The sequence below is a fragment of the Fonsecaea monophora genome (assembly GCF_001642475.1).
Source record: "Fonsecaea monophora strain CBS 269.37 chromosome Unknown Scaff13, whole genome shotgun sequence".
Classification (NCBI taxonomy): Eukaryota; Fungi; Ascomycota; class Eurotiomycetes; order Chaetothyriales; family Herpotrichiellaceae; genus Fonsecaea; species Fonsecaea monophora.
Window position 1 is genome coordinate 74,620 of NW_019173944.1, and position 14,042 is coordinate 88,661.

At 51.5% G+C, this 14,042-nt stretch overlaps 4 protein-coding genes across 4 annotated transcripts; all 4 read left to right on the top strand.

Annotated features, from left to right (window-relative positions):
- Positions 1–6,054: 6,054 nt before the first annotated feature.
- On the top strand, positions 6,055–7,254 carry AYO21_02795 (hypothetical protein; the record flags this gene model as incomplete). Its single annotated transcript, XM_022652771.1, has 1 exon — positions 6,055–7,254. One exon carries the CDS (start codon positions 6,055–6,057, stop codon positions 7,252–7,254), a length of 1,200 nt encoding a protein of 399 aa, XP_022514796.1.
- A 654-nt stretch (positions 7,255–7,908) lies between these two features.
- Positions 7,909–8,763, top strand: AYO21_02796 (hypothetical protein; the record flags this gene model as incomplete). The annotated part of the gene is made up of 1 exon (XM_022652772.1): positions 7,909–8,763. One exon carries the CDS (start codon positions 7,909–7,911, stop codon positions 8,761–8,763), a length of 855 nt encoding a protein of 284 aa, XP_022514797.1.
- Positions 8,764–9,223: 460 nt separating this feature from the next.
- Positions 9,224–11,155, top strand: AYO21_02797 (hypothetical protein; the record flags this gene model as incomplete). The annotated part of the gene is made up of 1 exon (XM_022652773.1): positions 9,224–11,155. The coding sequence occupies one exon, from the start codon at positions 9,224–9,226 to the stop codon at positions 11,153–11,155; it is 1,932 nt and encodes a 643-aa protein (XP_022514798.1).
- A 583-nt stretch (positions 11,156–11,738) lies between these two features.
- On the top strand, positions 11,739–13,460 carry AYO21_02798 (hypothetical protein; the record flags this gene model as incomplete). The annotated part of the gene is made up of 4 exons (XM_022652774.1): positions 11,739–11,801; positions 11,859–11,906; positions 11,968–13,196; positions 13,259–13,460. 4 exons carry the CDS (start codon positions 11,739–11,741, stop codon positions 13,458–13,460), a joined length of 1,542 nt encoding a protein of 513 aa, XP_022514799.1.
- Between the last annotated feature and the right edge of the window lie 582 nt (positions 13,461–14,042).

Here is a 14,042-nt window from a genome sequence, read left to right on the forward strand (position 1 = left end):
TTAGATTTTGTCGCCGACCGCAACAGTCGTAGCTGTAGAAGACTTCGACTTCCATAACCTTCTGTCTTCGGGGCCCCCCAAGGAGACACAAGACATGGTGGAGTTGAACTGAAGTCAATACCCTCAATTTGACCCAGAATCCCCAAAAAGCGGAGGTTTCCGCACGGCAATCGGAGATGTCGAGGAAGGGACAGAACCTGTCGTGTCATGAGTTGCATTTCCACAAGAAGTCCTTGCGAACTAGTTGATAGGCAGAAAACTCATCTCGCAACGCGAAGCTTCTAGTTAGAGTTTGCGGCGGAGAAAGCCAACAGGCTTCAACCACAATCGGCATCCAGACCTATGGGTGCCGCAGAAAAAATAAACTGTGTCAGGGATGGGGCAGATCCCCTGACGCGAACCCTTGGTTACTTCGAACCTTTCGTGCCCATTGATCGAGATGAGAAAGCATGGGTGTCCCGGCGTTACTTCTGGCGTGTCGAGCCAAAATTGAGAGAGAAGAATGATCAGCCTCGGGGAGTCTGCGAAGAAGACTGGTGGCGTAGTCTCTCACGTCCATTTCCAAACTACCTTGAACTTGTAAGCTTCCGACATTTTTCTCTCCCTTGTAAATCCTGCGGACCGAACTCGAGGTTGTACCGACTGCTCGTCCTGTTCCGGAGTCGTGGCACAGTTTGCTCAGGTCAGTGAGTGGGACTACCCATCAGTCCTGGTCCTTGTATCGTAGGCGGCGCGTTTGTGCTTCGATTGGCCCGTCATTTTATTTTCCCTGGGATGTGCCCAAATCTGATCCGTGTGATGCCGTGCGTGTGCACCCCATTCCGGATCCACTCGAGGCTGCGCAAAACTGGGGTCTGGTCGGAGCTCTGACAGGCTGGCTGATAAAGTCTCGACGTCGCCTTCTAAACCGTCAGCAGCCCAAGGCTTGAGACTATTTATTGGCGGAGATGACTTGTCAAAATCTCTTCCAACTAGGATAGACATGGATGTAGAAATGTGAAGCTAGCACGCAACGCTCCATGGGAGCTACGGAAGACAGTCCGCTGGCATCGCGTACCACTCTCTGTTAGCCTAGACGAGGATAGTAATGTTGAAAGGGGCACAGATCGGGAGAGCTGAGAACGTGGACAGTGGAGTTACTCGTAAAAGTAGAGCATCCGGGAGGCATATTAGTGTGGATCAATAATAGCGCTGGACCCCAGTTCCCCTCTTACCTGAAGAACCCCTATTCCACCAGTTGGGACTCCGTACGAGGACAAGTGTTCCGTTTTTACGGAGTATGTACATCCATGATTTTTGCCGCCGATGTTGTACTTGGGTATCCACTGAGGTCAAACGGCCGAGGTAGGGGGTAGCCTAGGTACAAGTATCTCGTACGGGCAATCCTGCTCGTCACATTAATTGATCATCAACTCTCTTGTCCCGCTCAGCAAGGCCTGGTCCTCGCCACCAGACGTGTGCTTTCTTGGACGAATCGACGCATTGGGTCGACTCGAAGGATATGCCCTCTGGAAGGCCGTGGCGGCGAGGAGATCATGACGACAACGCGGATCTAGGGACGGCAATGGGTCCCATTTGCTTTTGTCGCAACGCCCCGACTACTGAATCAGGACGAGAAAATAAGGGCTGGGCTGGCCCTTCACAAAACCAGTCGTTTACGAGTAGAGCAGCCTACCCTATACCTTGCTATTGGCGCCGTCTCCGATATGGACCACAACTGTCTCCGGGAGTGTCTCCACGGACTTAGTCCTGGCGCAGGTTCCTTACGAGTACTTGGGAGTGTTTGGCCATTTCAATATTTTGATTGTTCCCGCTCGTGACTGTCTTTCCGTGCCGGCAATTCCGTCCGGAACGTCCTCTGTCCAGAACGTCCTCTGCCCAATGATGCAGACTGATGAGTTATGAGCGTTGCATGTGGGTACACACAAGAAAATCGACGGCCGATTGTTTTGACATCTCGAGGTCTGTGTTCAGCACGGAGGCTGCGAACAAGACTCGAGGCTTGTTACCTGGCATTTTTTGTGACTGTCTCATCTGTGAGAATGCGGATGAGAAAAATGGGAAGGGTAGGCTTGTAGCGAGTTAAAATGGCGCGTTTGCGAGCCCTGCAAGCCACAGAGGAGGTACTCGGACAATTCAATGGCAGCGCGTTTTGGGGTATTGTTGCTCGGCGTTGGGAGCGTCAGCCCTTGTGGCCTGAAGCTTACCCTTCAAGGTATGCAGCAAACTTGTCAGATAGTGGATATCAATGGTGCAGTCCTGATTCCCGCCCAAGCCAACACTTCCAAAATTGTGCTAATAAGCCCATGGCGCTTCGTATCGAATTTGTAAGGGCGAGTCAGGACCCATCGTGCTCCCAAACAACCGATTTGTGTGACAGCCATCGACAAGGAACCTGTGGAACACACACACACAAACACACACACACACACACACACACACACACACACACACACACACACACACCATTCATGTATTATTCATTTTAAAGTGGACCTTATAATGGTGATCGATATTCATAGGTCTTGTTGGCCAGACTGGTTGTCTGGCCAGGAAAAGCAGGTCGAGTCAATGATGGTACTCGTAGGTTTAGCAATTTAGACTGAGATCGCCGAGGAGAATGAGAGGGACATTTGTTGGTGTCAGCTGGCTTTGGCGGTCTGCACCTGGGCCGAGCTTGAAGGAAGATCCGAAGACTCTGCAGTTTGTTATTGGCTATTCATAGGAGCATGTAGCAGAAGGGGAATTAGGGTTTCACAAACATATCTCGATCAAGAAGGGAAGACGAGGCAGGTCAATGTCGGGTCACCTCTTGTGATGGAGAGGGGCCCTTTGGCTCTGGTTGGTTATATGCGAAGTGAGCGCTGACCCCACAGGGATGGATGCAGGGAGAAGAGCGGCTGGCGTGAAGAGGGATTGGAAGAAGTGGTGCGGCCAGAGGCGCGGTGCAGGTGGGGGAGTCAGAAGGAAGACATCACACATTTTTCGAGATTTTCGATTCTCCATTTGACGGGATGGACCAATGCAGAGAGATTGATGGCAACACACCAGGAAGTACTAGGTATGAGCAAGGGAGTACGAGTATGTTCAGGGGAGACTAGAGATTTCACTAACCTGTACAGGTACGAGAAACAAGTCGATCAGAGGGAGAAACACTACGAGTACCTATACCCAGTTAAGCCACTAGTACATCGGAGGCGCCTAGTTGAAGATTCCATTGACTAGGCACGACTACTAGGGACACTGAGAACGAGTCCCGGGTAGTCCTCCCAGGCATCCTCCTCCCTCCCTGGGTCGGGTAGGTACTCCCCACTGGACATGATTTCATTCAGGGATTGAGGCCTCGAGCTGCCCCTCCTCGCCTGCGCCCATCCACACACCATCCTCACATCATCGTTGCCTTCCCCCTCTTCTCACAACTATCGTCTCCCTTTCCCCGTCGCCTCCTCTAGGCGAGCTGATCCACCAAAGCCACCCTTGCAACCCTTACCCACGTCCTACTCCTTGGAATCACGAAATCTCCGACGTGCCCAACTCTCTTCTCGTGGTTCGGATCCGTCCAATGACATTTCCGGGAAAAGCACCCGACCGCCGTCTGGGAAGACAGCTGATCCTGTTTTAAAGTTGGCCATGCAGTTTGCCGTGTGCCGGTGATCCACGCCTGACCAAGGGATCAGAGTCGCAGCTTCAAGCCTGGGCCAGGCCTGGAAGCCGGGGGGGCTTTGCTGAAGTGTGGGCTGTGAGTCGTGAGCTGTGGGCTGGTTGTGGGCTACGGGCTGCGGACTGCATCATGCACAGACACCTTCACACCGTCAACTTGTTTTTGTATGTTTCTCGCTCATTCCATCCTTGCCCCAGCCTAGTAGTCCACGGGCGAGCTGCGTGTACGAGGCGGTGGTGGATGGGAGCACTGGAAGTCAGACATGATCGAAACTGCCCATCTTTTCCCTAGTTGGTCGCTCTCTCGCCTGACACCGCTGATGCCTTGATATTTCTCTGATCGTGCCGCCTAGGTACTACTCCCTGCATGGTGCCTTGGATGCCTATTGATTACCTGTTTGGGGAAGTGTCCCGGGGTTTTACGGGGCCGCCACCCATCCTGCTCACTCTCGTTATGTTCTACAAGTACGTACGAGGGACTCGTACAAGCAATAATACAGTAAGCCAACTGGATTTCTGGCACGCACTGTGACCCTTTGTGCCAAGAAACACTGGCACACAATCCACCCCTTGGCCCTTGTCAACCCAACTTTGCATGTACGGCTACAAACTACAACTGTACGGGTAATCGATCCCTGTCCATCCTTGCAGTTCCATTGCATCTCTATTGCAAAAAGCCCCAAATGCACATTCCTGGTCTCCACCCCACATGGCAGCCCCCTCTTCGGCCCGTTTTCTTCTTTCTTCGACCTTCTCATGTCTCTGGACCGTTGTCTCTCCTTTTGTGTGGGCGCCATGCTCATCCCCATTTCCTGAATGTGCCCATCGTTCCACATTCCCTCAACCCTTGTTCTGACTGCTTGGACAATGTTCCCCATTTGCTTCCATCCTGCCCAGTTCCACTCCACTAATTTCAGAAACCCTTCCCGACCCGATGGATGGCGGCTAACCTTGAATCTAGCTGGCATATTGACGAAAGCTACCAAAGACCCGGCCAAACTTCTCCCTCATCCTTCCTGCTCTCGCGATCACTCACCCCAATCCTAACCTAGTCCATTTTACGAGGGAGACCATGCGGCACCGCAAAAGCTGGCTTTGACATACGAGACACTAAAAACGAGCATGGAGGATTATTGCGCCAGCGTTGAGAGATCAGTTGTGACCACCCGCCTCACCATCTTTTTCGCCTCCAAGGAAGCAAGGAACAAACGTAGCGGTACCAAATCATGCATCCCTGCGCCCTCTTTGGCTCTCTTCCGACCCTGTCGTGCGTATTTGACTTTTCTTCTCCATCAAAACATGCAACAATCGAGAAATGCAACCGCGTCATCCCGTGTCCGCCGGCCGCGTTTCCTTTTCAACCTCAGACTTCCGCCACCGCATTGGCTGTGCAATATGCATCAGACGAGTTTTTTTCCCTGGCCACCTCCGCGCTTTTCCCCTCCCTATTTCCCGCGTCTGACCAGGTTCAGGCTGAGCCACCTCAGACCCCCTCTGCTTGTATGCGGAATGATTCTGGCGCCCTCTGGATACTGTGCCCACTCATCAGCAAACTTGGAGCTAAAAGGATAGCCTACTTTTGATACTTGTCCACCTCGACCTCGCCTTGACCTCCACGTATGGCCCGTGGCTCCTGACACAAGTCTGACAGCCTTGGTTCCAGGCTGCTGCGAATTTCCAGCAGTGCAGCGGTCAAAAAACTGTCATCCCGTCAAATCCATCCTCTGACCGTGACACCCCACACACTCCTCGTACCATTTCCGTTCGCTCAGTCGACAGGCCCCCCTTGCCACACTACATTCCTTAACCTCGTGTGGGACTTGTTTCTTTTCAGATCACCTCGGCCATCAGATTGTCGCAAAGAGGCGCACCATAGCTCAGCTTAGGGCTGGCCACCCAGGCTTTTCCCGATTTCCACCATTCCATTCCCCTTTGCCCCGGTTTCCACATCCTACACTACCGCAGCCGCCCGTTTTCTTGATGCATCTCGCCTGATCGCTTCCCCTTGGTTCTAACCCTAAGTACATCCACTGCAACCCGCCAATAGACCCCTTCCCCTGCCGGTACCTGTACTGGAGTCATGTTCGTCATGCTTTGGCTTTGCGCTTCTACCTTCGCCAAACCCTGGCTTTGGGTCGAACTATTCCACCCTCGTCAAACCCTGACCCATATACTTGTATTGACTAACTCTGGCTACTGCTTGCAGCAGCCAACTCTCCCTCGCCGCGAGTGATGTACCAATTTAATCTTGCGTTGTCTCCCTTTGGACAAATATCCACTATGCACCTGGCCCTTGCCACGAGATCGTTTGTCCTTTTTACTAGGGAATAGATATGGACTGTTGGGACCACCCGATTCTTTCGATTCTTTCCATCCGCCATTATTGTTGTGAACATGGAAACCCTTCAGCAATACCACTCCTCTCCTCCCGAAATGTTCTACAATCCTGCGGTCTCAACCAATGTGTCGTCCTATTTTGTCCGGCCCAACAAAGTGGTCAAATCGAACAGCAGGAATAGCAGTCCACGGACCTCGGGGCGAAGGCAAACGATGACTGCTGCTGCTGCCTCGTCGAGAACTCGGTCCGTCGTCGACCATCTCCGCTCCAGCACACAGTGGCAGAACACAGAGATGCCTCGCTCTCGACCCCTCAGTTGGCATCCGAGTTCTTTCGAGGCGGTCAACTCGACGACCGTCAACCCCGTTGCCAATGAACCAGACCTCTCTACTTGGAACTATTCGACAGCTCAAGTCCACGGCCTTGTCACTCCGATCTCTTATCCGGTCATGAATGAACCCCAGATACCAGAAGCTTTTACGCCGCTTGATGAACTGCCATCCCGAGATCCAGCTTTAGTCTATGAGGATCAACCTTACCTCGACAATATGTGGTATGGTCAAGGACAAACGAAGTCGAACACTGCCTCAATTCCTCTCTACCCTCATCAATCGCTCGCACAACCAACATGGGGTTTCGACGATCAGGCGATCATGGCGCCCAATGTACAGACAGCACCATCCTCGCCGGACTCTCTCCCATTGCAGAATTTTGGGCTTGACACATTATCCCTTGGGAACAAGGACTCGAAATCGAACGATAATTCGGAGGAATTGGTCGGTATGGGCTTGTACGACTCACCTGCTGAAGTTCAATCATCGTGCCTTCTCTTTGGTGGCTCTACAGCCTCAGCCCGAAAAGGTTTGAAGTTGGAAGAGTCTTTCGAACCAGTGGAGAAGGATGACGAGGAAGAGGAAGACGCCGACTCAGAAGATGCCGAAGAGGATGAGATGAATCAACAAGACGCGCAGCAGGAGGCCGAGGATGACGTTCAGCCATGTAATACCTCCGATACTGCCGAGTACGAGGGCCAATCTATCGCGGATCACCTAATATTTGGGATGCAAGCGCAGCCAGATTCCCTGGCAATGAAGTATCTTTCGACTCTGAGGCAACTGAATAGTGCTACTACCCTTCGGGGCATTCTTACGGCTGGGCCTGAATTTGACGACTTGACGACAGTAATGACCAGCCACGTGGGAAATGGTATTGGGGCTGTTGGCACATTTGCAGCGTTCCACACATTGTTCTTATAGAGCCATGATACCCCTCTATGACGACCTTGAACGGATCGTCAGGCACATGTATAATCTAGATTACTAGGATTTTTGAAGATATCCTATTTTCCTCAAAAGAACACATTAGTGCAATGGGTTCAATGCACATATGCACCATGAAACGGACAACGTTTTCAATGTTTAGTAGTTCTCGACACTGGGAAACAGTTATCTTTCCTTGTAAATCGAGGAATGTACTTGACTGTCAGCCAATAAGAGCATGGCACATGCACGGCCCCCACTTGGTTAATAAGGCCCGTCTGTCATTGGCCAGAGGTCAGCAGAGTCACGTGGATGTCTCAAACACCCCACCCAATTCGTTGTCTCAGATTTTGACAGTTTTCCCCTTCGTTCGATCATACGAAGGACTCTTCTATAGAGGGTCAACCAGCACCTGTTGAGCGAACTCCTGCATGTAACTCACAGCCTCCGCCTGCAAGTACGTGTTTCAATATGCGCGTCTTCACTATCACCTCCATATCATCTCTCCCAACAATTTTTTGATAACTACGACCTGATTCGCTTATTCCTGCTGTCTCTCCAAATTCCTGGTGTGAACCGAAGAGTATAGTCCTAAATCGCACAGATCCAGTCATTCGTCCGTATCTCCTCCGCTCTGAGACCCTCAGCACCATGACCATGCAATTTCCACCATGGCGACACGACTCTGAGTTGGCCATGGTCCGGGACTGGTTCTTTCCCGCGAAGACGAAACAGGAATTGTATTCCACAGCCGAATCCCGCACTTCGCAAGACCTGAGGCGGCGTGCTATTGACAGGGTCAATCTCTGGTTGTTCAAGGCTGGTCAACTTCCTTCAGCGCTGGTAGCCACGGCGAGCTTAACGGATGCTTTGATTCACGATGAACAAAGGCGGTCACTATCTGGCACGGGCATCTCGGACCTGGCCATGCAGAGCATATATGCCATGGCGTTTGCGAGGTTCGTCAATGGATTTGTTGACCGTGATGTCGCACGTTCGTCTGCTGCCGAAATGGCTCGAGATGATAGTCCTGAGGGAGAAGAAGTGACCCCATCCTCAGCAAGTGCTGCCAAAGGTGAAAGCTCCATGTATGCTTACGCTGCCATGATCGGGATGCCACAGACATTTGTTGATCTCCGCCATCAAGTCACACACGCTGACATCCCCAATATGACGTATATGAGAAAAATGACAGAGCAGGCTCTGGACTGGATGTGGGAGAGGTGGTGGATCAAAAATGTGACTGGCACCCCGGAACGGGCGATAAGAGAGCTGGAGGAAAGACGACGCACATCACGAGACGCCAGAGACGCCGCAGCGCTGGGCAAAAGGGATCCAAGTAGGTCCGTGCCTCAAACTGATTCTGATTCCGACGATCAGGATTCTCAAATGAAGACAGCATGGGGATTGAGCAACACAGGAGAAAATGATCCTGATGTCCCGATCTCAGCTAGAACTAGACATACAATGAAGCGCAAATCTGCAGCTTTAGAGGATGGGGATTAGATGTAATACTCGAAGCAACTCTTGTATTCCTGATAGTCTACGTACTCATGTACTGTGGTTCTACTTGCTCGCAGCGGCACGCAGAATCTATCATCTGCTGAAAGAATGGTATTCGAATTCGGAGATTATGTTGTGACGAGTCTTCACTGGTATTTAGTACCGAGTACCTTTACCAGGCGCTATAAAGTCTAGCGCCTCGTAATTTGTATTATCCTCGCATCGTCCTCCGCAGCCGCCAAGCCTTTCCGAGATCTGAACGTGCAAAGTCGTGCAAAGATCACTTCACTCGTCATCTGAAAAGGCGCTCTATCTGCACTCCCGGACTCGACTCGGATACCTCTCGATTCTCTAAACAAAGAGTTAATTCGCGTCCTCCTTTCACCGATGGGAAAGCATCTACTGAACCCTCCCCTCATCTGCGCCTTCTTGTCCGTCCTCTTCTCGCATTCTCCAGTTCGACATGAACAACCTCCCGGTTAGGGCAAACGAGAGCCCATTCTACGAGGTGCCGTCAGACCATCGCTTGACGTCTTACCCAACCGAGACCAAGATCATTTCCACACTTGCGTTGTTGCTCCTGGGATATTATGCCTTGTCCTTATTTGACGCTTGGCCTTCGACGATCAAAAGAGCAGTCTACGAATTCGTTGTCTATATAACGCCTTCCCACCTGATCTACGCTATGCAGTACGGCCTGGTTCACCTGGGTCGTCTGAGCCCAGAGGATGCCAAGTTCAAGAGAGCAAACTTTGGGGATATGATTGCAAAACAGGAGGCGTTCAAACTCATACTGGGACAACCACAGATGCCCCTTGCACTTCGGAAGGCTAGGAGTTTGTCGGGGTCATACATGTCTTTGGGCCACGAGACCGGTCCTCCTGGCTTGGGAAACTGGGACAACTCCTGCTACCAAAACAGCGTGCTGCAGGGTTTGGCTTCTTTGCCGGCTCTCATCGAATATTTAGAACAGAGCCTGGATTCTTGTGAGAGGTATGATGCTCCAGCAGCCACACATCAGGCCTTGGTGGACTTTCTGGGACAACTATCCGATCCAAACTCTCGGGCCAAGGTTCTCTGGACTCCCAGGATACTCAAATCTATGGACAGCTGGCAACAGCAGGATGCTCAGGAATATTTCTCACGTATTCTCGATGCCGTTGAAAAAGAGGCCAATCAATATGTCAACAGAATGAAACGTTCCACAACTGCAGGTCTGGAATGCCTGAGGAAAGCTGAGCAGAGAGGTTCTGTGACGGACACACGTGGAGAAGAGCAGGCTTCTGGGGCTTCACAGCCTGGGAGGATCGGCGATTCAGCACCATATTTGAAGGAGCGCAGGCTTCGGAATCCCGTCGACGGCATGACCGCACAATGTCTGGAGTGCAGGACTTGTGGCTTCACCGAGGGTCTGTCCCTAACGCAGTTCAACTGCCTGACTTTGAACCTGGGATTGCAGGGAGCTTGTGATGTTGAACAGTTGCTTGATGAATATACGGCACCAGAAGAGGTTGAAGGGGTTGAATGTGTGAATTGCACAAAGCTGGCAAATGGCGGGATGACTTCCAGAGAAGAGGAGGACAAGAGGCCAGAGCAATCCGATGCCGAGCCAGCGAAGAAAAGCAAGCCAGTTTTGAGGACCAAGGCCAAACAGATCACTGTCGCGCGGCTACCCAAAGATCTGGTTCTTCACATCAACCGCAGTATTTTCGACAACTATGGCAACCAGCTCAAAAACACCGCTCACGTCCGAGTGCCTGCCAGGTTAGATATCTTGAGCCGATGGTGTACTCCTCTTGACAAGAACGATAGTTCTGTCGAGGCTATATTCGAGTTGAAATGCGTCGTGACGCATTATGGGAGCCATCATGACGGTCACTACATTGCCCTCGGGAAACGACACAAAGATTGGTATTCTTTCAACGACGAACGGGTTACCAAGATGTCAGAAGAGGAAGTCCTCGCGCGGGGCAACGGTTTCATGCTGTTTTATGAAGCTGTTGACCCACCTCCACCTCCTCAGGCAGAAGTGGAAATTCCAAAAGTGACAACAGCAGTCGTTGCGGGCCTGGAGGAAACTATCCACCGAACCAAGGACCATCTTGATCCAGAGCAGATGGGCGAGATAGAGCAGCGGTCTGACAGACTGTTTGACGACGATGGATTGGGCGTGTCGGAATTCGACCTTACTCCCTCCAGCGAGGTGTCTCAAGACTCTAAATCTGCTTCTTCCCAGAGCAGCTCGCCGGTCAAGGTTCTGGCTGAGGAGACTGAGAAACAACACGGATCGGAGGGATTTCCTGGCATGAACTTGAAAACGGCGACCGATGTATCCAGTCACATTATACAAGTTCCGTCTTCTGGAGGACCAACTTCTGCCGTGCCTGCCGTTTAAGAACAGAACTGGCGATCTCCTGGCGAACGAAATTATGAATTAACGACAGAAGTGCCCAAAATATGATACCCAATGAATGCATGATTTAGCTATGGATGTATTCGCGTCAGGAATGGGAGCTGAGGTGTGATAATAGCAGCGTCACCAATTTACGGATAGCATAATACCCTTTTAATTCCACGACGATATTGTCCAGTGTAGTGACTCGATTTCTTTTCGTTGACTTCGGCTCGGCTTTGTGCAGCTCTGTTCAGTTCGAGACCTAGAATTTCTTGACCAAGGAACCCTCTATCGGATATACGAGTGCTCGTGTGTTGCATACCCAAAGCAGGTCGGTTAGTCATCAACCCCGTTTAGTCCATCTTACATAAGTGCCATGGTGGGGCAACGCTCACCCACGCTCAGTGCGACTTTTCGTGCGTCATTGGATGACAGCGCAGGCACATTGACGGATTGAGCCAAAACGTTCACCACGAAATTGACACAAGCTGCCCGGGTACAAATGTAACGCTAATGAAGACGTAGAGAATAGAGAGTTACTGCCACCTCCACCGTCCCTTCTGTCTCCCTCCCGATCTCTGTCATGTCAAGCTCAAGAGATGCTCCGCAAGTGAGCCGCCGGATAAGCGAGGTGCTCCCTGACGATGTATGTCCGGCTTTCGCAAGTTGAGATGTGATAATACTGACAGCGGTGTGCGCGCAGCGACAGGACGGCTCTAGCAGTGAGGATGACTACAACAGGAAGATCGAGGTGAGTTTGCCCATACCCGCATGCTGGAATGTGCATCACATAATTCGTTTCCTTCCTCCAGGTTGTCTTTGACAACGATGTCGCGCGCCGACGAAAATCCTCGACCGTGCTCGCGGAAACCCCTGCGGTCGAGAAGCCACAGAGAATCCAGGCTGAGCGCACCAAGTCTCAGTGCTTGGTCCACAAGCTGGTCGAGAAAAGCTCGTTAGGACAGCAACCCCTGGTAGAATCCAAGCTCGAACAGATCGACGAGATCGAGCCTTCGTCGAAGCTGGATGTCAACGGTCCGACCTCGGGCAAAGACGACATCCGCGCGACCGAGTCCCGCCTGCTCACTAAGAAACAACTGAGTGATATGGCCATGAGCGTGAGGACGTTGGCGAAGAGGTTGGGCAACCTAAAGGTCAGATTGAGGGTTCGGGCCATCTTCCTGCTCACAAAGATATATGACAAGACGTTGATTTCCAAGACGAAAGAGGTGACGAGGTGGTTGCTGTCCAAAGACAGGTCTGTACCTTATATTGTCTATGTCGAGGACAGCTTGAAAGACAACCCGGCGTTCGACGCAGAGGGTATTTGTGCCGAGGACCCTTCGTTTCGAGAGCGTCTGAGGTATTGGGATGCCGAACTGGCTCGGAGGCATCCCCATACATTCGACTTTGTGATAACACTTGGCGGTGACGGGACCGTCCTCTATGCGAGCTGGCTGTTCCAGAGGGTGGTACCACCGGTGCTGTCCTTTGCCCTCGGTTCATTGGGATTCCTCACCAAATTCGACTTTGAAGACTACCAGAACACTCTATCGCAGGCTCTAAAGGACGGTGTGACGATCAGCCTGAGACTGCGATTCGAAGGCACTGTTATGCGGACCAACAGGCGCGTCGACGATGCAGAATGCCGAGACATCGTCGAAGAACTGATCGGAGAGGAAGCTGAAGACCGGAACACCCATAGACCAGACCGGACATTTGAGATTCTGAACGACATTGTGGTTGATAGAGGACCGAATCCGACCATGTCGACCATTGAACTTTTTGGGGATGAAGAACACCTTACGACGGTGCAAGCAGATGGTATCTGTGTGGCCACTCCCACAGGATCCACTGCTTACAATCTTGCCGCTGGCGGTTCACTGTGTCACCCTGAGAATCCTGTCATTCTCGTCACGGCTATTTGTGCCCATACTCTATCATTCCGACCGATCATTCTTCCTGACACTATTGTTCTTCGCTTGGGAGTTCCATTTGACGCGAGATCGAACTCGTGGGCGAGTTTCGATGGGCGTGAAAGGTAAGAGCCTTATTCTTAGCGTGGCTGCGGATCGTGGAGGCATTAAACTGACTCGATGACAGAATTGAACTATTTCCAGGCGACTATGTGACCATTTCGGCTTCGCGATATCCGTTTGCTAACGTCATGCCACCGGGGCGTCGAAGTGAAGATTGGGTCAACAGCATTTCAAGGACATTACAGTGGAACTCTAGACAACGACAAAAGGCATTTCACGAATGGGATGGCGAAAGGACAGTCAAGGAAGCACCCAACAAGGGATGATCTAGACGAGTCTTTAGATGTCAGCCAACGGATGCTGATATAGATGTGTGTAGCCTATGAGCAGGCATCAGCCCAGAAGTAGGTTTTGGGGGATGAAGATTCAGTTGTGTTTGAATGAGAAATCGATGTTCACGATGATGGTCATGTGGCCGAAGACATATAGTGAGTCCTACCACTCTAGATATACCATGGATGTACAGAGGTCGAAGGGGAACTCGTGTACTCTGTGAACCTCAAGTTCTCCTGCGAATCTATCCCCATCGCTGCAAAGCATATCGAACGTATCTCCTCGCCCAGATCTCTTGTTACATGAGCATGCGAGGGACATGGCGGGATTGTGTAGGGTTAGCTGTTGGAGAGTGCGAAGTATTGTCATGGGTAATTGACATTCATGCAGGGTGAAGTACAGGGAAAGTCCAATCCCTGTATTAGGAGCCTCGTCAAAACTGGGACGCCACAGAGTGGCTGCATCAACGCTTATTTCAGCCACCAACGGCCTTTTGACTGCAGCATCACAACTTTTTGAAGTGATCGCTCCCAGACCAATTCGCTTCACTGACCACCGGTACGATATTACAACTC